This window comes from Lactuca saligna, chromosome 8, assembly GCF_052625555.1.
Source record: "Lactuca saligna cultivar CGN05327 chromosome 8, ASM5262555v1, whole genome shotgun sequence".
In the NCBI taxonomy this organism is placed as follows: domain Eukaryota; kingdom Viridiplantae; phylum Streptophyta; class Magnoliopsida; order Asterales; family Asteraceae; genus Lactuca; species Lactuca saligna.
In genome coordinates this window covers 212,651,818-212,677,045 of record NC_136424.1, presented here as the reverse complement: position 1 = coordinate 212,677,045, position 25,228 = coordinate 212,651,818, and the positions used below count along the sequence as shown (strand labels likewise).

The following is a 25,228-nucleotide window of genomic DNA, read 5'->3' as shown; positions in this document are numbered from 1 at the left end:
TTTAAAACTTTTGACTGTAAGGACTAAAAGTGTCAAACTCAGTAAATTTTTGTGGCAAAAAACCAAAAAGCAGAAAAATTTAATGAAAACGCAAAAATATAAAAGTTTTGAATTTAAGGACGAAAAGTGTTAAATGCACCAAATATTTGTGGTAAAAACTTAAAGGCCAAAAAGATACTATCAAAATCTGAATATTAATATAAAATACCCAAATATAGTTGAGGGACATTTTTACCAAAAAAATCTGTCAGTTTACTATTACTAAGAATCATTTCCATAATATATATATATATATATATATATATATATATATATATATATATATATATATATATATATATATATATATTACAAACACGATAAGATATGCTATTAAACTTGTAGTTAACTTATATATTACAATAATAATCTAATAAAAACAAACAAGTAACAATACTATTATTTATTTATTTAATATTTATTTAAAAGTGTGTATGTGTAATATTTTTATAAATGCATGTATAATATTTAGTTATAAGTTTATTATAAACATAATCGTTTGTATTTAATATTAATGTAATGAAAAAAAAATATAGATTATATATTTGTTAAAACTAAATTAGTAGAAGGGTATGTTTGACAATCTATTTAAGTTTGAATAATAGAATATCCTAGGAATATATTTTTTGGGGGTAAAAATGGATAAAAAATAGAGTAGGGTTGGAGATGAAACATTATTTGTTCCATTTTTTACTCCATTTTTGGGGGGAAAATGGAAGTGAGTTGAAGATGGTCTAAACATTGATGAACATACAGTCAAAGATTGAATTTTGTTTAAATTTGGATTTAATTCGTTTGAGTTTTCTGTTGTACCTTTGGACTTCCATTCACTGACTTGATTTGTTTAAAGTTAGGTTTAATTTAATTAGAGGAAATGTAACAAGTTAATAGGTTCAAATCTGGGTTTCTTAGCTTAATTTCATTTTTTGTTCATGATCATCTTTTCGTCAATACCCAAATTTCCAACATTGGCTTTTCTTCGAAGATTTCAAATTTTTTTTCTTCGATTATGACTAGATCATCATTTGTTTTGGTTATTGGAATTTTATATTGATTTGGTTAATGTATTTGGAGTTGGATTTAAATTTGGATCTTCATGTGTTCAAGGATGGCATCTTTTATATATATATATATATATATATATATATATATATATATATATATATATATATATATATATATATATATATATATATATATATATATATATATATATATATATATATACTAGACGTTTACCCGCGCAAAGCAGCGGCTGCAAATAATTTTCTAAAAGTTCTATTTGGCAGACCGCATATAATTTGGTTTTGTGAATTGTTTCTTTTTTCGAGAACATATTATATTACAGTGAACATGCAATGCATTAGCAAATACCATTTATGAGTACACTATATATCGATAATGTACATTATTACTTTGAGTTTGAAATTGCCACCCCTAAATCAAAGCGAGAACATTTTATGATCCATTCGTACATGTATTTTCAAATGGAAGAATTATTAGTTGAAATAGCAATCCATCCTTTCGTTTTTTCTTCTTATATCATTGTCATTCAAACTTTACTCAATAATAGCAATATCATCCAAAGAAAAGAATGTGTAGGTAGAGTTTTACTAAGTACAATACCATAATAAGAAAAAAATTGAAAGTTTAATAAGACTTAAATAAAAGAAAGTAAGATGTTATAGTAAAAAAAAAAAAAGCATATTTCTCCTTCCATATAGCCCATTAACTAATTACTCTCTAGTTTAGAATCTAAAAAAAAAAAAAAAAAAAAAAAGAGCATGACTGACTCCCAGCTACCTTTTGTCACATTAGACAATTGGTGAGCAACAATTGTTTTATAAGGCATGCTTTAACAAAACAATACTCTATAATTTTTCAACAAATATGAATTTACGCCCATATTTGGAAAAAAATCCAGAGTAAACACAAAGACATTTAATCTTACCTGTCACACCATCCTTGATCCTCATACCAGAATAGGTATCATCAAGCATAAACAACTCTACAAACGTCCGACTTCTTCAAAGACTTTGCCGAAAACTAACACAGGGTAGAACATAATAACGAGAAAGTGAAAGTCAGGAACATGTTGTTCCACTTTATGTACATATCTAGATGTCTAAATCTGTTCATTTCATCATATAATCTTCTTTAGTCAACAACCTTCTTTAGTCCATTTGTTCTCGTTTTTAAACCTACAAATCACTAAATAGTCATTACCAACAATTGGATAGTTTTTCCTAAAGAAGCAAATAAACTTAGTCCCGTAAAGGTAGCCATTTGAGTCCACATAACTGAATAAAAAACAACATTAAAGATAGAATAATCATGAAAAGAAAAGTTATAAACATCTAAGAACAATAAGTCCTAAAACATAGCTTCATCACATAGCATTAGAATTAACCTAATAATTGAATCCCATAAAAACTTACAAAAATAACTTAAATCCATACCTAAGAAACAAATCCTAAACCATATAATATTCTTCTTTGATGCTTCCGTAACGTTCATTTCACATGTCTTGAATGAAGTAGGAAAAAGCATATTAAGGGAATCATATCATAGATTTGAGATAGTGAAATGGTTCCAGATGTATGAGATAAACCTGACCTGCCCTCGATCAAAACAAAAGAGAGACGATGATTGACAATGGTTTGTGTTTGTTCGGAGAGAGAGAGAGAGAGAAAGAGAGAGAGAGAGAGAGAGAGAGAGAGATGTCACCTAAGGTTTAACAATGGTGTCCATCGTCTATCGGTGGGTGTAGATGGAAGCACTGTCGTCTATTTTTGGTAGGTTGTGGTGAGTGGTGATTGTATTCATCAGCTAGATAAAGAGAAAGGGTTAAGAGAATTTGTAGAAAATGATGGTGAAAGCCTCGAGTTGTTGTGATTTTATGGTTTCTAGAGAGGATTTGTAAAGATGGGGTGAGATATGAGGGAAGATTAGCCGGAATTGAAGATATTTAAGCTTGAATGTAGGCAAATTAAAACGATATTCATAGAATAGTTCAAATTTTGAAAAGGAACAATTCAAGATAAGCAGAGATAAGAGGGAAAAAAAATAAAAAGTCCGGTCAAAATAAAAATAGATCTTTTATATGCATAGGATATTTGTATATATTGAATTATTTTTTGTACTATTTAATCTAATTAAGGTTAAGTCAAATATTTAATATTATTTTATTGGTTGTTACTTCTACTTTTAGCTTAACGGTTTGGACGTCTTAAAAATATATTATTATTATATTGAATCTATTTATAGAAATAGTGAGATTTTTTTTTATAAGATAGTAAAGATATATATATATATATATATATATATATATATATATATATATATATATATATATATATATATACTAACTTATAAAAGAAATCCTACTATTTCTATAAATAGATCCAATAAAATAATATTATTTTTTTAAGATGTTCAACTCTCTAAGTGTAAAGTACAACTAATCATGAATAAAATAATATTAAATTTTAATCTGATTACCTTTGAAATCTTATCTCTTCCAAAAATTTGATCAAATCTCTTATCCAATTAAAATAAAACAAATAATCCATTATATATGCCCTTTTATTTGTAACTTCTTTAAGCTTTATTTATTATTTATGCCCTCTAATCGAAATTGACCAATCAGTTGTAAAATCAAATATTTTGTTTAATATTAAGAAAAAATATCTATGTATGATTTATGACTAATAGAAAATTAGTATTCCATTTGTTATTCATGTTCCATAAAATATGGTTTTATTAATTTTATTATTTTTCGGTTTAAAACTTTAAATAGTAAAGTGGATAATAGGATATATCCGTTTAGACTTATATGTATCAAGCAAACCGGGTTATTAAGATTAACTTTGATTCTCTCTTTTATTAACTTTATCAATACCAATAAAGGTATAAGCAAGTCACTTCGTATGGATGTGTCCTGATTTCTAAAATAAAGGACTATAAACGTATACTACACACCAAAATATTTATTTTCTTTTGTATTTCGAGGGTTACATTTATTTGTTGCCATAAAACTAATCGATAACAATACGCATATGTTTTGTGTTACTTGAAATCTAACATGTTTCCGTATAGAACTTATTGCCGAATGAGAAACTATTTTTCGCCGCCGTTTTGCACGGGTCTACGGCGTGTATATATATATATATATATATATATATATATATATATATATATATATATATATATATATATATATATATATATATATATATATATATATATATATATATATATACTAGCCGTTTACCCGCGCAAAATGACGGCCGAACAATATGAAACACAATTATAATAAATTATATAAGCATTTATGTGTAAACCTATTTATTAAAATTGTATAAAACAATTAATACGATTGAAAACATATATTGTAGTTGTTATCATGTATAACAATATTTAAGTAAATTACATATTTAAACCCTTAGTACCTTTGTATCTGTAATTTCCATGCAACTTCCTCACTTCCTCTCTTAGTGTTAGGTCAAAACTCGCACCCGCACACCAGAAACCAATAACCACAATCATCGGATCATTCACTCACCGCCATCCTCCTTCTCTCAATGAAAAGTAGAAGCCCTAACAAAAAACCCATTTGCCACTGCCACCCCATTTACTGGTCAAAAAAATCACAACATCGCTTACCTGCATCGAAGGCCACCCTTTGTCCCTTCATCACTGTTATTGTGGATGTTTGATCGTTAGCTTCTCCTTCTTAACTCAACAAATCAGAAAATCGAGCGTTCCCGCTACCACCACCACAAATGAGAAGCATCACCGATACTTTAGATAATCAAGAAATGATATACTTTCATCACCATCGCATCAAAGTCGTCGCATCTGAGAACCCTAACCCTAACCAATGTTCACAGCCACCACCACTCGACTCAAACGCCATTATCGGTTGTTTGTTTGATTTCAAGGTTCGTGTGCTTCCTTTTTATTCAAGTTTTCCTTTGATTTTATGGAATAACGGGATTTTGTTGTGTATAAATGAAAGTCGGTGTTCCATGTACATGGGTTGTGTAGATATAACGGTGCTCACATCTCCACCGTGTCACTGCTCACCACGGTTCCTCCCTTCTGCCATTTGCATATCTTTCTCATTTGTTCATATGATGCATACACACACCCTCTTTGCATACACACACCCTCTTTATGTTCTCTGTACATACACACATACACACATACACCAGTCACTCTCTATCTTTTTAATTTTGGTTTTTCATTTCTTTAACTTTATATCTTTCTTATTTTTTTATGACTTCAATTGCAGGCATGATTGGGATTTTCTGAAATTTGTGGTTTATACAGGCTCGATTTTGTTTATATCTTTTTGATTTTGTCTATACGCTCAAGTATATCTCTCTCTTTATGTTGTTTATTCGCACACACGCATACCAATCACCCTCTATCTTTCTTATTTATGTTTTCTCATTTCTTTGAATTTATCTTTTTTCTCATTAGGTTTTAACTTCAATTGCATGTGTGATTGGGATTTTCTAAAATCTAGGGTTTTTTTTTTGATATCATAGCATGAAGTTCACTCTTTAGGTAGTCTCAGTAAAATCCTTTACCTTTTCAAGCTCCTTTTGTTTTAACTCAATTTTACACTAATGTTTACTGATTTGCCACTATGATGCGTAAATGTCAAAGGTTCATTGAATTTGTTTTAGGGGTAATCTGTAGTCATCTTGTAGATTACGTGTTGGCACAATTCTTGCTGGAATTGCTTTGAGAAGTAGATGACACAAAGGAAGCTTATTTATTGCAATTATGGTGTCGTTATCTGGTCTTAAGTGGCTAAGAATCTAAGAACAACTTGATGAAGGTATCTTCTGGTCAGCAATACTCTTTAGTTGTATTTGGTATAATTTAAACTACTTTGATGTGAAGATATTGTAATTTAGTTTATTGTCATAACAGACTCTTTCTAGAACTTGCTAACAGAATAGGCGATAATATTAGACAAGGCGCGAAAGCAGTTGTGGTTCCTGCCAGCAATTCCATAAAGGTAAAATCAGTTTTTTGATGGAAACATAACTATTCTTATTAATTTATATGTTAAATTGTTTACATATATGTGCAAGCTATTTACAATGTTGATGCAGTCTCTTCAGAGTCCAAAAAGCCATCAAAAGGAGTTACAGTAGGTGTATTTTTAAATGGGCAAATTGTTGGAAATCTTAACATACTTTCCCCTATTCACCATTATACTTTAACTAATTGGGTTAACTCTCTCTCTCTCTCTCTCTCTCTCTCTCTTTGTTTTAGTGTGTGTATCACTATTGTGTATCTATGCTCTACTTTAATGGCAGCAGGAACAAGGAACCCTAATTAAAACATATCATATATGAGTAAATGTATGAGCTGCTTACTCTTTTTGATCGGTTTCACTGATATGCATGTATTTTAAAGGTTTGGAATGAAATAAGTTCTATAATATCGAGCATATTGATGTTGTCATCAGAACCATAAAGGTTTGTTTTGAAATATTGAACTGAAAGTTATTTTTTGTGCCTACAAAGATGCTGATTATCAATAACTTTTTATGGATGCAGGATAAAGATGTTGTGGAATTTTTAAGACAAAGCTGGTATTTTTTTTCATTCAATGAACTTTGAGTAAAGGTGAAGACCTATTTCTTCCTTTTTAGACCGTGAATCAGATTTGAGTAAGCTAATAATAAAATTGTTATGTTGTGTATCTATGATTCAATGTTTTTTTCTATACGTTTTAAAACATCAAATGTAGGTTTCCAAGAGGTTGTTGAAGGAGCATTTTACGAGGATGTCCGGTATGTTAGTTTCATGGACAACCCAGATCAGATCTAGAACTTTGGAGAGGGTTCACAATTGTGAATATAATATTTTAAATATTAGGCGTGTTGAAGGGGAAACACAGAAACTGTGGTGTTCTTCTAACACAAATAGCATTTTTTTTCCTTATTTGTTATGTACCATTATAACTTTTATGGTAGTTTATGATTTTTTGAACTTTGCTTTAGTATCTTTGTATTTCTTTATATTTTAGTATGTTAATTAATTTATATATTTTAGTTAAATTATAGGAAGTGGTTGACTAAAGAGATCAAAATACAAGCTTTACAGAAGAAAAGTAGAATGCACATGTTTTTCCTATTGAATAAACAGGCTTATATGTGATGATGATGCAGGCTTCTCAGTCAAGTCCATTATATGTACCAAATGCTTATTGGCGAAAAATATAGAGAGATGGGTTATTTATTTACAGATGATGTGTAATCAGTAGGGGTACAATTGGAAGGGATATAAAAGATGATGAATGATTTCCTTATGAATTATATGAATTTTTTGTGAATGGAGCACATGTTGTAAACTAATCTCGGTTCTAAGTTTTTTATTATTATTATTATTATTTTTTCCTTCAATTTGTTAATGTATTTTGAATTTTTCAAAAAGCGTAAAGTGTATACTATATTAGAGTATAATATAATGTTGGCCTTTAAGCCTTTTTTATTTCTTTATAGTTTTGATTATTTATGGTTTTTCTAATTTTTTTATTTTTTTTTATTTTTATTCAAATACATGAAAAAATTACAACATCAAAAAAAATGAAAAAATATAAAGAAAAAAGAGTTGCATGGAAATTACAAATACAAATGTACTAAGGGCTTAAATATGTAATTTACTTAAATATTGTTATACATGATAATAACTACAATATATGTTTTCAATCGTATAAATTGTTTTATACAATTATAATAAATAGATTTACATATAAATGCTTATATAATTTATTATAATTGTGTTTCATATTGTTCGCCCCTTGATTTGTGCGGGTAAACGGCTAGTATATATATATATATATATATATATATATATATATATATATATATATATATATATATATATATATATATATATATATATATATATATAAAAGCAAATCACCTTTTCTAAAATATTTCGTTTTAACTTAGTAATTAAACTCGATTTGGTTTTCATTTGGTAATATATCGTCCCCAATAACATTTCTTCCCTCCATTATCGTTTTACCATCCTTGTTTTCATTTTTTCATTATCGTTTATTACTTCACCCTAGTGAACATTATTGTTTTCCACCGTCACGAAGGTCGAAGATGGTCGATGTTCTTGCTTCCTTATCAATACTACTGTGTACATCATGAATCTATATCTTCAAATGTTAATCATGAATCCTTTAATCGCAATCTTTATATAGTAAAATAACTTATTTTGATGATGTTTAGTACATAAGTTTAGGTGGGGCTGTAATGTATAATCATTTTTTCATATATATATATATATATATATATATATATATATATATATATATATATATATATATATATATATATATCACCTTTTCTAAAAGTTAAGGAAAGTGGGTTTCTAAGAATTAATGTAGATTTTCTTTGGATTTTTGAGGAATCTTATTGAAATTTTGAGGTATTTCACCATATTTTCTTTTTTTGGTTGCTACTATTAATTTTAAATCTCACGCTTGTATCCCACCGTCTCAATCCTCCATCATATTTTTAAATTTTAACACATGTATCCCACAATACGTCTTTTCCACTGCTTTTAATTGCTTCTTCAAGACTCCTTTTTTCTCTCTTTTTCTATACCTCACAGATAATCGACTAGAATTTAAAGCTCAGACGACATCCCCTCCTATGTTCTTCCTTTTCTATTGGAAAAGATTTCGGTTTTTGATTTTTGAGTAGGTCACTTGCCCGACGAGTTTATTAAGCTCCCTCTTTCACTCGAACTGATCCTCCCTGTCTCATTCCTATTCTATTCATGTGAAATTGAGGATTTTTAGCATTTTTTGTTATTGGTTCTCTATTTATTTCTTAATGAGTGATGGTGGTTCCAAACATTGGATTTCTTCTTCAGGTAATTCTCTCTTCCAGCAATATCCTCTATTGCTTGGTTATCACAAAATACACACGATAGTAACCCTAACGCTCTCCTATCTAACCCTAAAAAGTCGATGTTCAACTCTCTCGGCCAGCACCGCAGCACACCGATCGCCACCTTCTTTTCTCTCTCCTAGATACTACCATCAGAAAACTTCGATTTCTTTAGTTCTTCATGTATCATCTTTGTTTGATTTTGAAACTGGTGTTTCTTTGCAGCATGAAGTTGTGCATGGTGTTGTTCTAAGACCGATTTCCAAATGATCTCTAGTTTTGATTTTAGGGCTTTTTGGTTCTTGGCTTCTGATTAAAGGTAATAATTCTTCTTTCAAGTCCAACGTTTTTTTTTTTTGTTTTTTTCCCTTCAATTTTGTTCTTTTATGATGCACCGATTGAGGATTTTAGCATCTCATTTCTCTGCTGTAGTTTTCCCCAATTAGGAATGCTCCCAAGTACATCGTCAAGATTTGAAAAAAGGTAGACTTCGTGCTTTTCTTTTCCTCTGCATCGCCACCTCCTGCTAATTTGAAAGAACACTTGCCACTGACTATAATCAAGCTGCAGATTCGACATATCTGCCATTCTGGCTGGCCAGCATCCCATTTGCCTTTTTTAGTGTCTTCTTTCCTTTATTAAAGGTACAAATACTATCACGGATTGAGATACAGGAAGAGAAGGGATCAAAAGGTTCTAATGTTGTATGTAAGTATTTACTCTTTAATTTAACATGGGATTCTCTTTTTGTGTTTTTTTGGCATTGTGAATTTAATTTAGGTTCAATTTGGATCAAACCTACAAATTATATTAGAAATGTTAAATTTCTAATGTTTGATTGCCACTCTCATGATGGATTTACGGTGCCTCTTTTGCAGTTGACATATAATCCTAACCATCATGAGAGTGACAATCTTTGTACTGGCATAACTTCATATCCATTAATTGAGGAGAATGGAGATCAGGTAGAAGAGAATGGCCTTTAGTGTTTAAAGTCCACCAAAAGTCCAACTTTTAACCTTCTTCCTCTTGCTCTCACTCGAACTCTACCATAGTTTCAGTTGAACCGTATACATTTCTCTTCTAGCTATGTCAAGGTTCTTAATTTTTTTTTTCTATCTCAAATTTTTGTATGGTAATATTTGTTTAGTAAGTAGAGATGAAAACTTGTACTGGATTGGTTGTAGAAACAAGTAATGATGATATATTCATCACAAATACATTCATAACCTCAAACCGGAAAGAAATTGAGTTGGTAAAATATCGAGTAAATCCCATATTTTTTAAATTGATATAAATCCCAAAGATCAAACATCATAGTAAAAAAGGAGATGCACACCCCTGAATCATATCATCTAGAATCTGACAATGCTTACACTTGTAATTCTGGTTTTCAAGATAGATTATCCGATTTCTCCTTCTGATGATGCTATAAATCACATGGTCTGTTATATAAATGAATACATAAGCAATGCCATTTTTCTAAATATAGAGAAGTATAATATGGTTAAGAAAATGTGTGACTATCTCAAGATCCAGTTTAAGTTTTATCAACTCTATTCCATCATCTTTGTGCTTAAATATTAACCTATTTTTTGTATTTTATGAATGTAGGACTTAAAAATGACAATATAAATGAAACTGCTAGAAGTGTTTTGAAATGGTACCGTTAACTACTCTATGTACTTTTTTTTTCGTTTGTATTTTTCCGACAGATTCTTGACCATAAGCAGTTCTTTTTTAGTAGTAAACATTAAGTATTTTTTTTCCAATCAAACAAAAAAAGCTTCAATCTTTTTTTCAAATTAGCCATTTTGAGTTGTTATATTAGGTTTTAGAGGTAACTTTGTGATACCATATTTCACGACCCTTTCTTATTGTTTTAATATGAAGAAATTTGGAACCTCCTGATTCTCCTCAAGTTACTTATTCACGAGTGGTTGATGAAGACCTTCTCATGATTATGAAGGTAAATATTTTGTAATTAATTGTAGATTCTGTCTAATGATAGCATTGTACTTTCAAATGTTTTTCTTATTCGAACGTTATACATTGAGAAATCTACCTAACTATAACATTAAAATTTGATTTGTGTGCTCGTGACACTTAAAATAGTATTTTAGTTTAAGACAAGGACCATTGAGCTTGATGGAAAACAATCAAACTGCAAATATGGGACTGCTGGTCAGGAATGCATACTGAATGACTTAATGATGTTCTAGCTCTTGTTGACAACATTGGCATCATGCCCATGAGTAATATCTATACTCTTTTGATTTGTTAGTGTTATCATGTGTTCCTATGATTGTGTCTGAATGCCACTGCTTTTCCATTCGTGAAGGAACATTTTCTTTTTTCTTCTGATGCTGTAAATGAATTAAAGGTCGTTGGTCAAAGCTCATACTTGTATGATGTTAATCTTGTGGATGCAGTATGGAAAGAATCAAAGTTAATTCCTCTAACTATAAGAGTGTTGAGTTAAATATATTATGTTCATTAACTAAACTATCTAATTTGAGGTTTGAACTCTGACGTTTGTTTGCTTTTATGTATCAAAAATTCTGTATATAAATATGTTCATTTTGCAATATGTATATACTACTGAAAATTAAATCTAAACAATGATTTTTTTGGAATAAATAAGAAATGTCTTGCTCCTACATAGCAGGTCGTCCTTAGGACGACCTTTAAATTTACCTAGTGTGTGTGTGTGTGTGTGTGTGTGTGTGTGTGTGTGTGTGTGTGTGTATATATATATATATATATATATATATATATATATATATATATATATATATATATAGGGAAAAGTGAATATACCCTTAAGGGTATATAAGCTTAGGTACCCAAAGTCACTATACTACATCGTTTTGTATCATATATATACATTGTAATTGTCCAATGTTCTTATAATTCAACTTCTAACTTGATTTACTTTCAAGATTTTTATCAATTTCACATTTATATTCATCTTACATAATTTTCATTTTGAACTATAATATATATAGCCTAGTAGGTGTTCGAAAAAAAGATGTGATGTAATAGGAAGATAATAATGAAATTTCGAAAATTTTGAAAGTAAATCAAGTCAAGGGTTGAAGTTTAAAAACATTATAATGAATATATTAAACAAAATGACGTATTATAATGAGTTTGAGTACCTAAGCTTATATACTCTTAAGGATATATTCACTTTTCCCATATATATATATATATATATATATATATATATATATATATATATATATATATATATATATATATATATATATATATATATACACTAGGTAACTTACTGGGCTGAGATAATCACGGCCCCCTAAAGAATTGATCAATCAACTATTTTTAAGTGATTCTAGAAAAGATGATTTATTAATACAATATAATTTTTTATTGATCCTAATAGTATAAAGGGGACAAAGCTCATCAGAACAGAGATTGTATTTTGTCATCCATTTTTCAAATTATTCAATAATCCTTTAAATGAAAATGGAATAGTTATATTATGTCGAACCTTGTAAATAGTCGAGTGTATTTGCTAGTTAAAAATTAGGCGACTAAAGATGTTAAATAGAAAATAATTTACCAAAAATCATGCAATAGTAACAGGAATTAAAGAACCAATTTGTTACCTTTTTCGCAATCCACATCTTGAGTAAACGATACAGGAAAACAATATTTTTAGAGGTTTTTTCCACTGCATCTGATCCCCTTTCTTTTCCCTTGCATCATATAATCTTCACACAAAATATTCAAAGTACTCTTCATTATATATATATATATATATATATATATATATATATATATATATATATATATATATATATATATATATATATATATATATATAAAGAAATGTTATATCAGCCTATTTGTCTTCTTGTAGTTGGATCTCCAAGTTTTTGGAATGCTCCAAATTCTACTTGAGCATCCAAATCTGGGTCAATACCAACAAAAACATCTCTGAACAAGGTTCGGGCACCATGCCAAATGTGTCCGAAGAAGAAGAGCAAAGCAAATGAAGCATGTCCAAAAGTAAACCAACCCCTCGGACTGCTACGAAAAACACCATCAGATTTCAAAGTAGCACGATCTAATTCAAAAATTTCCCCCAATAAGAAAACACCAAAATAAGAAGCGACAACCAGAACAAGAATGGGTGCATCTTCTTCCTTCTATTTTCCATTACAAAGCACCTGAAATTTCATTTTCTTACTTAGTTAATATAATAAATACAAAATATACAAAAAGAAAATCAAGCTTACATATTAATTTCAGTAGATATACAAAAGGAAGTATTACTACCTATGCTTTGGGTGCAAGGATAATAGTAGATTCTACAAGAATAATGATGTTCTTTATGTTTTATTTATGTAAAGAAGGTAACGTTTATCTCTTTGACTTCACCAAATGGACATACCTATTGCAATAGATCTTTAGTGGTTGTTGGCATGACTTTTCCTCAACCAATTAAAATCCATAATTGGTTAATTATATTTCAGCAGAAACATCATAGGAAGCTTGCTTTGAATATGGTACCCATATATAAAATGGCAATTAGATATCATTATAATTTGTTTAAGTAACATAATCTTATTGCAAAATAGATAAAAGTTTCATTCTAATTTGGATACCTTTTGATTACAATACACCGTCAAAGCATTTATCAATGATATATGATCGAAAGAAAACCAAAACTCAAAGTATGTGTCATTAAACCTGGGAAAAAAATTTCAACCATGGAAGCCACCACTTTTGGATCATAAACAACACCCCGATTCTTTTCTATATTAAGGTTTTAGTTTTTGCTAGGTATTAAACTCATGTTTAGTTTTTAAAATGAAGCTCCAATCTCTAAATTATCTATGAAACTACATTTAAGGAATTCTCAACCTATATATGTCTATGATCTTCTGGAGTAACAGATGTATTTTCTTTTGTTCGGATTTAATGGCATGATATTTGATGTATAACTCATTTGGAAACAAAACTGGGATAATTATATATCAAATGTTTTTAGCAAAAGATAGAACTTATATAATATGAATAGTGATAAGATATAATGAGACAGATGTATTTACCTTTTAAAGGAGTTTCTTCACCGGTACCTTACGAAATGATTATCGTTCATAATCCACATACTATACATTATGTCCACACCAGGTACCGTCATGGTTCCCGCACCATTTCCACCTTGAAGTCGGACATCGGAAAAGGTGTTTTTTTAGTCCTTATGTGCGTAGAAAGAAGATGAAATTTAAGAAATACGATTCAATTTTTATTTTATTATATTCTATTTAAAAAGGAGGTCTAACCAGCTTGCAACCTTGCTTTTCCAGTCATGTTGGATACATCAATGTGTGAAGATCCTTAAATAGACACCGAAACAACTTCACCTAATGCTAATAGCAACTCATGCAGGTTGCTTTACCAATATTTTGACATGATAAACTATTTTCACACAATAAATAAACTTAAACTAAGATAAAATTAAATATAATCTTCTTAAACTTATGTTACTATGACTTACTTCGCATTTAAGCACGGTTTTTACGTCTTTTTCACAAGATAAATAGTTAAAGGTCAAAGAAACATACAGATGCATAGGAAGAAACAACTTATATAAGTATCAAGTTGTCTGATAAAACAAATCATTATCCATGTGTCAATACCAACTATCGTTACATGAGAAAATCAACAACCTTGATCGGCTCAAATATCTCCCATGTTGCCCTGTTATTGCCCTTTAAGGATCGGATGGTATTGATCTTTAAAGACCAAATTGCCCTGGTTCAAGCATTTTATCGAACACTTGGTATGCATGGTGAAACTTTCTTTCAAATTTCAACATCAACTGCTTGGGTATAACTGAATATTGTTTTTGGGATATGACTAAGGCAAGTCAGTTGCCCCACATCTCATTTTGCTTGCATAATCATCACCAAACTGAGATAATCACCTTGTGCCAAATCCAATCAAATGTCAAATCGCAACAAAAGGAACAAATATATTTCCAAACCCCTAAATGTGACAATTTTACAAATCATAATCAAAGAAACCACTTCCCTTATCATGAAGTCGATCACCTAAACTGGACCAAACATGGGGCGATTGATAATACACACGTTTCAATAGGGAAGCTTGAGGTGGCATCTTCATGCCAGGAAGGCATGACAAGGAGCATCTTTTAACGATTGCATAAATGAAAGTAGTAATAATTTGCAGATCTAAGAAGAAGAACAGAAGCAACGAAATCAATAAAGTCTCAACTCTAGTAATGCGAAAAGTAAAAAGCACAACAAATAAATAAATATCGCAATTGTAATCACCAGAATACACTAACTATGAATACCGATTGATTTTATTGGGAAAAAAATAATCCGCTTACTTAAATTGGAGTAGACCTAAGGCAACTTAAAATGCCACATATAGCATCTGACAACAAAGCTGCCATATATAGGCGTTGTGTGTAACCACAAAAGTTACAAAATTACCAGCAGGAGAATGACACTTATTTAGGAAGAAGCACTTGATTGAAGTTATAGGTAAACGGTGATACAGCCAAAAATAGATTTGTTAACAAAGATAGAAACAGAATTCGATGACAAAAAAGGCCGTTGCTATCAATTGGACCAAAATCCAAGGCAAACCCAATTGCGACGCCTCTAGCCTACCATCTATTAGTTATGTGAACAAGCCGCCTACTTGCGGACTTATATGTTAAAAATAGCCGCCCAAAGCTTTTTTTTTTATTGGAGGAACGAAGCAGGTCACCATCTCTATCTTCGTCTTCGATCTTCTTGTTCCATCGAGACAACAACAGAATGAAAAGGAAAATCGGTGCATCAGAAAAGATGTAAAATTTTACCTTGAAGAAAGAAAGGGACCAACAGAGAAAAACGGACTGTGATAGCGATTCCAGAAACTTTCTGTTAGACGGGCCTCATCGTTTTTTTGGAGCACCGACTCTCTTGTAATCTTCGTAAAAATAAAAGTGGAACTAAAATCATATCAAAAACCTCAAGAGGATCAATCAAAATTGAAACCCAAAAAATTGTAATTCCATTGATGCTCATGAGAGAATATTAGGGTAAACCAAAGAACAAATGGCGGATTACAAACCATCAAATGAAGTAGCTTGCAAGTAGCTTGCTGATAAGCCTTAATTGCAATTTTAAACGAAGCTGGACGTAACAAATTGTTGATGTAAGAGCTTTAGGGCGCATCAAACCAAATAATAGGTGTCGTCAAGAGAGAAATCAAGAGACAATGCTTAGAAAGGATGACTTTCTAAGAAAAAGAGTAGAGATAAAAGGAAAACATGAAGCGGCGATATGGGGCCGAAAAACGAAACAGGAGGTGGAAGCAAAGGGAAATGGCATTGGAAAAGAGAGAATGACTCATCTTTTAGGAAACCTAATTAAGGCGGTGGTGTGTGGAGGAAACAGGTGAGGCCGTATAAGTTAAAGAATAAATGAAGCAAACCAACCTTTGAAGTTTTATGTATAAGCATGAGGTAAGGATGAAGCAGGCAGTTCCACAAAACATTAAAAAACTGCCGCCACTTGTATTGTTATTGAAGGAGGAAAGAAGGTCGTCGACGTGGACATAAGCAAAGATCTTTAACATGTAGGTAATGATATATATATATATATATGGAAAAAAATAAATATACAGTATATAAGTATAGGTACCTAATCAACAAGACTATATAGTTTTGATTAGTGGTTTAATTTTCTAAAAACAAAAACAATTTTCTGAAAAACATTACTACGTTTTTCTTATTCACGTTTTCCTTATTAACTTATTACATTGAATTAGATTCCTCCTTGATTTTCGAATTGTTCAATAATCATCGTCGTGAAAAACACCGACTCTACCTAAAAACAACAGAGATTGATATTGTAATCCGCAGGAAAAAAACGGCAAGAAAAAACAATTTCACGGATATATTCATGATACTACTTTTTTTTCTTGAATATAATATATGTTTGTGTGATTAAGTCAGGTCTCCGGATTGTCCAATTACAGATTTACAATACAGATGTGGGGACAAACTATTGAGAAAGTAATTTCGACAAGGAAATTGAAAAAAAAATAAAATAAAGAAGAAATAATGGTGGATACAAACCTATCGTACCAATCACATGCGTGTTAGTCACACTATCAATAAAAGCAAAACAAAATGGAAATGAGAAGCATTAATCAATAGAAACTCTTTTTTCTATGAAATCGTAATTACTCCAGGTGCACTTTTTTCTTTTTTTTTTCTTGTGAATTGTGATGTCCGTGAAATCGTTTTTTTCTTACCCTTTTTTTCCCGTGGATTGCAATTTCAATGTTAGTTGTTTTTTTGTGTAGTTGATGTTTTTCACAACGATGATTTTGAATCATTCGAAATTCAAGGAGAAATCTAATTCAATGTTATAAGTAAATAAGGAAAACGTAGTAATGTTTTTTTAGGAAATTGTTTTTGTTTTTAGAAATTCAAACCAAAACTAGGTAGTTTTGTTGATTAGGTACCTATGTTTTTTTAGGAAATTGTTTTTGTTTATATATATATATATATATATATATATATATATATATATATATATATATATATATATATATATATATATATATATATATATATATATATATATATATATATATATAGGTTCATTTGAGACCACCTATATTTTGTGAGATATGGGGACCAAATCTTAGCCTTTGATCAGATTTGATCTTGTGGCTCATAAAAAAAAGGATTAACATTAATTAATCTAGCTGATTGGTTAATTAGGGGTAGATTAGTTACTAGGTTAAATTTAAGATATCAGGTTAGCTTAATTTTCACGTTATCCAGAAATCATCTCACATGTTCATGTGTTTCTACCAATTTATACGATGAAACAACATTCATTGTTCTTCAATTCAATTTGATCGATATTCTATCTCCAATCTTATATTCTTTCAACCGATAATCGATTTGATTTTTGACATTGATCGAACGATGCTAAATCAGAGCTTTTAAATTCACGATTTTTGTGTTATTCGAGTTCATGTTCTTGATTCTTCTTCATCTGCAATTGATAAGCTGAGTGATTTTGATCAATTTTAACTTTGTGATCATCGATTTCGGTAGAGGTTCAAGTGTTCAACGATTTCTTCTAATCCTCATCTTCAACAATTGTTTACGATCTTTCAAGCCGTGAATTTTACTCAACATCATGAAATCGTCAATTGATCAAGGTTTGAGTTTTCATCGATTTCACTATTAGTTGCATATAACGTATTCAATTTTTAATTTAGTTCATGAATTGAATCATTAAGCTATTATCGATTTCTCCAATTTTATATTTGTATGATTTGTGATTTCAGAAATCAAACATCATCTTTTGTTGAGACATCCAATTCAGCAATCAAAGATCATTTGTTGTTGAATTTGTTTGAGCTAGAAAACAATTTAATCTATAATATGTTGTTTGACAATGCATCACCTATTTCATTGTTTGTTTTTTAACTTTTCATTTAATCATTATGTTTTTCAGCAATATATCATCTGTTTTCTTTTGATTAACATCTATTTGCTTTTCACTAACATCATCTTAGTGATAAGTTCATGAGACTGCATGTTATTCTTATAGAATATTTTACATACATTGATATATCAATAATGATAACAGTTATGGATGATTTGGATATGCATGACATCGAAAACAATCATCTTGATGAAGAAAATCATCAGTTCGGTTATACTGATTCAGAGTTTCTTCATAACGAGGAAAATCAATCAGAAACCCAAGGTAATCATTGTTTTCATTGTTATTTGCATATAACATATTCAATTTTTAATGTAGTAACAATTATGTATGATTTAGATATGAATGACATCGGAAATGATCATTACGATGAAGAAAATCTTCAATTCAGATCTGGTGATTCAGAGATTCTGGATAATGATGGAAATCAATTGGAAATCCAAGGTAATTCTGTTACTGATATCGGTTATTCTTTATAGAATGATGTTGGTGATAAGTTCATGTTACTGCATATTATGCTTATAGAATAATGCACATATAAAATTGTGGTTTTTTATGATTACATTCATATGAATGCAAATTATTATGATTATATGTTAACATGGTAGTTTATTCTTTTTTATAGTTCAAAGTGACAATGTTGCAGCACACTATGGCTCTTGCAAACAATTCATTGGAGCTGATGGTTCTTTATTTTGGATTCCAGAGGTTGAACCTGGTTGGATACCTACTTTGGGTTCAATTTTTAAAGATATCAAAGATGCTATTAAGTGGTATAAAGGATATGCATTAAGATCTGGTTTTGATATTAGAAAATCAACAGAGAGGAAAAAGAGTGGAATCACAACTTCGAAATATCTTATATGCAATAAAGGGGGATTGCCAAACACTTCTACCTTAGACACAATTAGTGATGATCATAATAAGCAATTGAGAAATAGTAATTGTAAACGCACAAATTGCAAAGCTTTTGTTGCATTCAAAGCTATACCACATTCTTCAGAAGTTTACCTGTGGCGCTTTGAACAACAACACAACCACAAATTGATCAATCAAGATTGTATGCATCTTTCAAGAGCTAAACGTCAGTTGAATGTTGTTGATCAAGCTTTTATACATAAGCTTTCGAGTGCAAAGGTGGGGGCAACTACAGCATATAGACTAATGTGCGTTATAAAAGGAGGATGTGAATTTGTTGATGGAATAGAGATAGATTGGAAAAATTTTAAAAGGGATATAAATTGTCACACCGGGGGCACTGATGCAAATTTGTTGATTACAAAGCTTCAGAATCGTAAAGAGAATGTTACAAATTTTACATACAAATACAGATGTGACAACAAGCAGTTAAATGCTCTCTTTTGGGCTGATGACACTTCAAAACAAAACTTTGAGTTATTTGGGGACGTTGTTTCGTTTGACGCAACATATCGTACAAACAGGTATTTATTCTAGAAATATAAACATTTTTAGTTATATATTCTAATGGTATTTTTTTGTGTTTTTTTAGGTATTGTATGGTATTTGTACCTTTTACTGGCATTGATAATCACAAAAGGTGCGTCACTTTTGGAGCTGGTTTGTTGTGTAGAGAAGATACAAATTCCTATATTTGGTTACTTCGGCCATTCTTGAAGTGTTTTGGAAAAGCACCAATCATGGTCGTGACCAATCAAGATCCAGCAATGAAAAAAGCTATTGAGATAGTATTTCCATACAAAAAACATAGATTTTGTATGTGGCATATCACAAGTAAACTTCCATTGAAGGTACTAACATTATTGTTATATTCTTATCAAAATATTCTTATCAGAATATTAAATGAAATATTTTTTTTAATTAGGATAATAGATTAAATGAAATGCCTTTTTATACTATATTATATTCTAACAGAATAATATATGAATTGTTTTTGAAGGTAAGCTGGGAAACAATGAATGAATCAGATTTTAAGGCGGACTTCAATAGTATAGTATGGGACTCCAAAATTGCTGTCAATGATTTTGAAATGAGATGGGATGCATTAATGGTAAAATATAAGTTGCAAGACAATAAATGGATGAAAGATATGTTTGATTTGAGAAGCAGTTGGATTCCAGCCTATTTTAAAGATGTACCGATGTCAGGTCTAATGAGAACAACTTCTCGGTCAGAAAGTGAGAATTCAGCATTCAATAGGGTATCGCATCATGGTTATACGTTAAAGAATTTTATGAATGCTTTTGAGTCTGTTATGGAAAGGCAAAGGAATAATCAGATCAAATTTGATTTTGATACATCTACTATAATTCCAATCATCAAAACACCTCTTGAAGATATGGAGAAACATGCATCTATGGTATACACCAGGACTATTTTTCTCATGGTGCAGAGGGAGATTCTTCATTCACTTGTTTCTTGTTCACAGAAGAGTGTTACATCAGGCGTTATTTCTGACATATGCATTGTTAAACATAAAAGGACAAATATATCAAAGAAGAAGGTAGTAGTTGAGAAAAAAGAAAAAGTTGACATCGATTCTGAATGGAATTTTAACACAAGTGAAGGTGATTTTGAGGTAATGTTGACATTTTAGAATATACTTAATATTCTAATAATTTTGAAAAAATATTCTAATTTTTCTTTTTTGAATATGCTTATTATGCTAATACTTTTTGAAACAGGTTGAATTCAACAGAGAAGATCTAACGGTGAAATGTTCATGCATGCTTTTTGAGCGGTTTGGAATTTTTTGTAGACACATCTTCTGTATTCTAAAGATTTATGACATACAAGAGATTCCGTCAAGATACATTCTTAAGAGATGGAGAAGAGATATTATCCCCACCACAGTTTTGAAAAGGACGTTTAGATATAGTGATTCGTCTGGAAATGTTGAGAAGGTTGCATACAAAGCTTTTTCCATGCTTGATCAATGCATGTCTTCATTAAGTAATGATAACAAGAAGTTAGAAGAGTTCATGCAGAAGCTTGAAGTTTTTATGACTGATATTGGTGAACAAGGTTCAGACAAATTACCGGTTACAAAAGAAGCTCATATTGATAAACTTTACGGAGCTACTACGAATTCTGAAGTTGTTGATGTTGAAAATCCACCTATGGTGAAGAATAAAGGTTCTGGTACATGAAAACGTTTAAAAAGTTCTTTGGAGAAGGCTACTATTCAAGGTAACAAGCAATCAAGATCATGCAAAACATGTGGGGTTAAAGGGCATAATTCAAGGAAATGTTTGACATTGTTGAATAACTCCAAGGTACAAAGTGCATAGTTGTGTCTAGAAATATATTTCGATTTTTTTTGTATTTCAATAAAGTTCAATAATACCATATAGATAAAAGTTTGAATTTTTTAGTTTGGATTTTTTTTCTATTGTTTTGGTTTGTGATGATGTATGAGACATTTGGGTTGTGATGATGTGTTATACATTTGAGAACATATTGATTCTTCTAATATTTTCAATCTTTAATTTTTTGAAGTATATACGAATGATTGCAGTATAATGCTTTGTTATCAAAATATTATAATACAAGATTATGCATGTAAGAATGTTATATAGGTATATGCAACATCTAATATTATTCTAATAGAATACTGATGCCATTATACATTATTCTATTAGAATATTCTACCATGGTCATTAAGAAGTGATCATAATACCTACTATACTTTAAGCATTAATCACCTAATAAACCATATCATTAAGAAGTGATCATAATACCTAGTATACATTAAGCATTAATCACCTAATAAACCATATCAAGTTTCTTACATAATACTAGGCATCATTTTTTTGTCTAATTTGTTCAAAATAATACAGATATTAGAAAAGGAATTGTTGTTAAGTCACCATAACCACATTTATAAAATTCCAAACTTCTATCAAATTCTATTACCCATTTCCAATTCATCCATCCTTTGGATACCTTCCTCTAACATCTTTTTTCTAGTCGCATGATCAAATTTTCCAAATTCGATTGCCTCTTTGATAACTCTATCCTTGTGGTTGTTGATTTCATGTGTAGCAATCTTAACAGCATATAAGGCACGTAATTTTACAAATTGAACATCTTGCACATCACTGCCTTTTTCCATTTCCACATTCCACTTTCCTTGCTTTTCTCCACAATATTTTTCCATATGTCTCATTAAAAGTGCTCCATTCTTTGTTGTCAACTCCTTTGTGTTCCAGTCAATTTTCATCATCTTCACTGTTGTTGATCGCAAACCTTTGATTTTATTGATGATAAATGTAGTTTTCTCCAAATATCGTATAAAGTACAATTTCTGCAATGTATATTAACAAAATTACATTATTAAATATATTATATTGTAACTTTAATACAATTAATAAAAGTAAATGAAAACTTACTAATGATGTTGGTGTCATTCCATAAGTTTTTTCTAACGATTTTGTTTGTATGCTGTCTATAATATGAACTTGTGGATATGTTAGGTTGAAAACAACAGCATACATCTATCACCATTATGTATTGGGAAAACCACCTGCAATTCCAACAAATTCATCAAAAAGTTAACATAATTCCTATCTTTTAATAATGTAATATTTTAATTAATAAAATATTCTTACGAGTTTAAGATCATTGAAATCTACATTTGCCTTGAAATTAGATAGAAACTTATCAACACGAGTCTCAAAAGTTAAAAAACGCTCGTCAAAAGATTTAGTTTCATCTAACAACTCAGAACTCTGTAAACATAGAAAAACAGAAAAATTAGAATATCTTGTTACAATTTACAACTAAAATATAGAAGTTCCAATTGTAAAAGAATTTACCATAATTTTGGTATTGAAGAACAGGCGGTATGGTTTACTTTTTGATTTTTGCTCCTCGTAATTTAGAACAGCAACCCAAGAATCAATCACACGATGATGTATAACATGTTCAGGCCGCATGCTCTCAAAATCCTGTCTATGCATAATCTCTCCCGTATTTGTTTCAAAAAGTACCTCCCTTAATTTTAAACATGAACAAAAAATATGTCATCAACATTAGAATAAATATACACATGTATTATACCAAGAGTTAGTGACTTACATTCTATTTTTCTCCTGTGCACATCTTATTAGAACCTGAATCAAAAGAACATTCTGCAAATCGATTCTATCAAATAAATTCACAGCTTTATCCATATATGGTGATTTGTAAGAACTTATATAATTCTCCCCTGTGTCACCATTTTGAGATTCAACCCTTTCATGTGATCCCTTTTCTTTGTTTTCATTGTTTTGATTATCAGCACTTGAAAAAATAGGATCTGAAAATAACTTAATGAACTTCTCTTTCAATTCATTTGTTATATTGACATCTCAGAACTTTGATATACAATCAAAAATAATTCCATACATGTCCTCCTTTATTGATGAAACTTTATTGAACATCTTATCAAAGTTATCTTTATATTCTTGAAAAATAATAAAATAATATAATTATGAGCATGTAATATTTTATCATCTCAGAATATCTAGAATATTTACTATGAACCATAAGCATGTAATATAAGAATATCCAGATTTTTATAAAATCATACTTTAACCTAATATAAAAAGACATTAGAATATTTTTCTTATATTAAGTTACGATATAATCAAAATATATTCTAAAACATAATTTAATAATATATTGTACTTAGAATATACCTCAATACGCGTGTCCTGATTCTCATTCACCTGATTTTCATTCTTCTCAAGTTCTAAATTTGAACTTTGTTCAATTAGATTCCCAACCCCAAATCCACCAGCTTCAATCTCAAAAGATTGTCTTTCCTTCAACTTATCTGCTATCCACATCGTAACTAATGGTGTTTTACGTTCTATTTTTTGGAGCTTGCATTCAATTTCATCACAGTAAATTAGCTGCATTATTTCAACATCATATTAGATATCCATTTTTAAGAAAAAAAAATAAGTATATGAAAAAACATACCAATAGCAACAACATCGGGCCTTTATAATAACACTTGGGGTTGTCTGGACACCATCTCCCTTTTGAATTTTTCACACAGTACAACAAATATGCACACCAATCGATTTTAGAAATGTCATCTACTTCAACAAGTGCTCTAACTGGAACTAAGTTGTTTATCCCCATAGGAATGGATTCTACAAACGTATTAACGAATAAAGCTATGAAACCCAGCTTGAAATTCATATCCACTTGTTCGGATTTTTGAATAATCTTCTTGTAATTTGTTGCATTTGCCTTTCCATCTTCAAGTTCCTTCATCCATCCATCAAACACTTGATGATCTTCACTAACCTTGTCCAAATCAAATAAGCTTTTTCCAGTTTTGGGTAAACCAAACACTTTATGAATTTTTTCCTTTGTGATCTTTATTCTTTTTCCTTTAATCAGAATACTGTTTGTGCCTTCATCATAATGATTAAGCACAAAATGGCAAAGTTTTAAGGGAATACTCTTAATGTTGATCTTCAAAAAGGCTTTAAATCCCATCCGTTTCACCCAATCTTTTTGTTCTGATGTCAAAGAACTTACAACATCTGTCATCAATCCAGGTGTCGATCTAGTGTTTATTGAAGGCAACTCCTTCAATATATCTTTCACAGTCTTTTGCTCTTTCACGTTTTTTTGTTTCTTTATTTCTGCACGATTGTCCCCACTATTCGTCTTCCGTTTTCCTTCTTTAATCTTTGTCACTACAAAGTAATATTCCAAACAGAATATTATACATATACACTTATTATATCAG

The 25,228-nt window shown here is 30.1% G+C and overlaps 1 protein-coding gene and 2 long non-coding RNA genes across 11 annotated transcripts; 2 read left to right on the top strand and 1 right to left on the bottom strand.

The window, feature by feature from the left end:
• The first annotated feature begins 8,615 nt into the window (after window positions 1–8,615).
• On the top strand, window positions 8,616–11,436 carry LOC145011906 (uncharacterized). Of its 5 annotated transcripts, XR_013664319.1 has the most exons (8): window positions 8,616–8,957; window positions 9,200–9,293; window positions 9,407–9,682; window positions 9,853–10,071; window positions 10,589–10,637; window positions 10,868–10,943; window positions 11,090–11,229; window positions 11,316–11,436. It is a non-coding gene; the product is annotated as an uncharacterized LOC145011906 (long non-coding RNA). The 5 variants fall into 5 exon arrangements; XR_013664321.1 differs by having other exon boundaries at window positions 8,617–8,957; window positions 9,853–9,939; window positions 11,090–11,436; XR_013664318.1 differs by having other exon boundaries at window positions 8,617–8,957; window positions 11,090–11,436.
• Window positions 11,437–13,035: 1,599 nt separating this feature from the next.
• Window positions 13,036–16,444, bottom strand: LOC145013146 (uncharacterized). 5 transcript variants are annotated; one of them, XR_013664855.1, is made up of 3 exons: window positions 14,290–16,444; window positions 14,056–14,167; window positions 13,036–13,170 (listed from the first exon to the last, which is right to left on the bottom strand). It is a non-coding gene; the product is annotated as an uncharacterized LOC145013146 (long non-coding RNA). The 5 variants fall into 5 exon arrangements; XR_013664854.1 differs by having other exon boundaries at window positions 14,056–15,201; window positions 15,363–16,444; XR_013664856.1 differs by having other exon boundaries at window positions 14,056–15,201; window positions 15,843–16,444.
• Window positions 16,445–18,632: 2,188 nt separating this feature from the next.
• Window positions 18,633–21,626, top strand: LOC145010473 (protein FAR1-RELATED SEQUENCE 5-like). Its single transcript, XM_078969011.1, has 6 exons — window positions 18,633–18,762; window positions 18,838–18,942; window positions 19,124–19,940; window positions 20,009–20,267; window positions 20,417–21,055; window positions 21,162–21,626. Exons 1-6 carry the CDS (start codon window positions 18,633–18,635, stop codon window positions 21,624–21,626), a joined length of 2,415 nt encoding a protein of 804 aa, XP_078825137.1.
• Window positions 21,627–25,228: the final 3,602 nt, after the last annotated feature.

Bases quoted from the DNA above. Each gene is read 5' to 3' on its own strand.
- LOC145010473 (XM_078969011.1), top strand. From the start codon at position 18,633: ATGATAACAGTTATGGATGATTTGGATATGCATGACATCGAAAACAAT. The intron at 18,763-18,837 runs GTAATCATTGTT...TGTATGATTTAG, and splicing joins AAATCAATCAGAAACCCAAG to ATATGAATGACATCGGAAAT. The intron at 18,943-19,123 runs GTAATTCTGTTA...TCTTTTTTATAG, and splicing joins AAATCAATTGGAAATCCAAG to TTCAAAGTGACAATGTTGCA.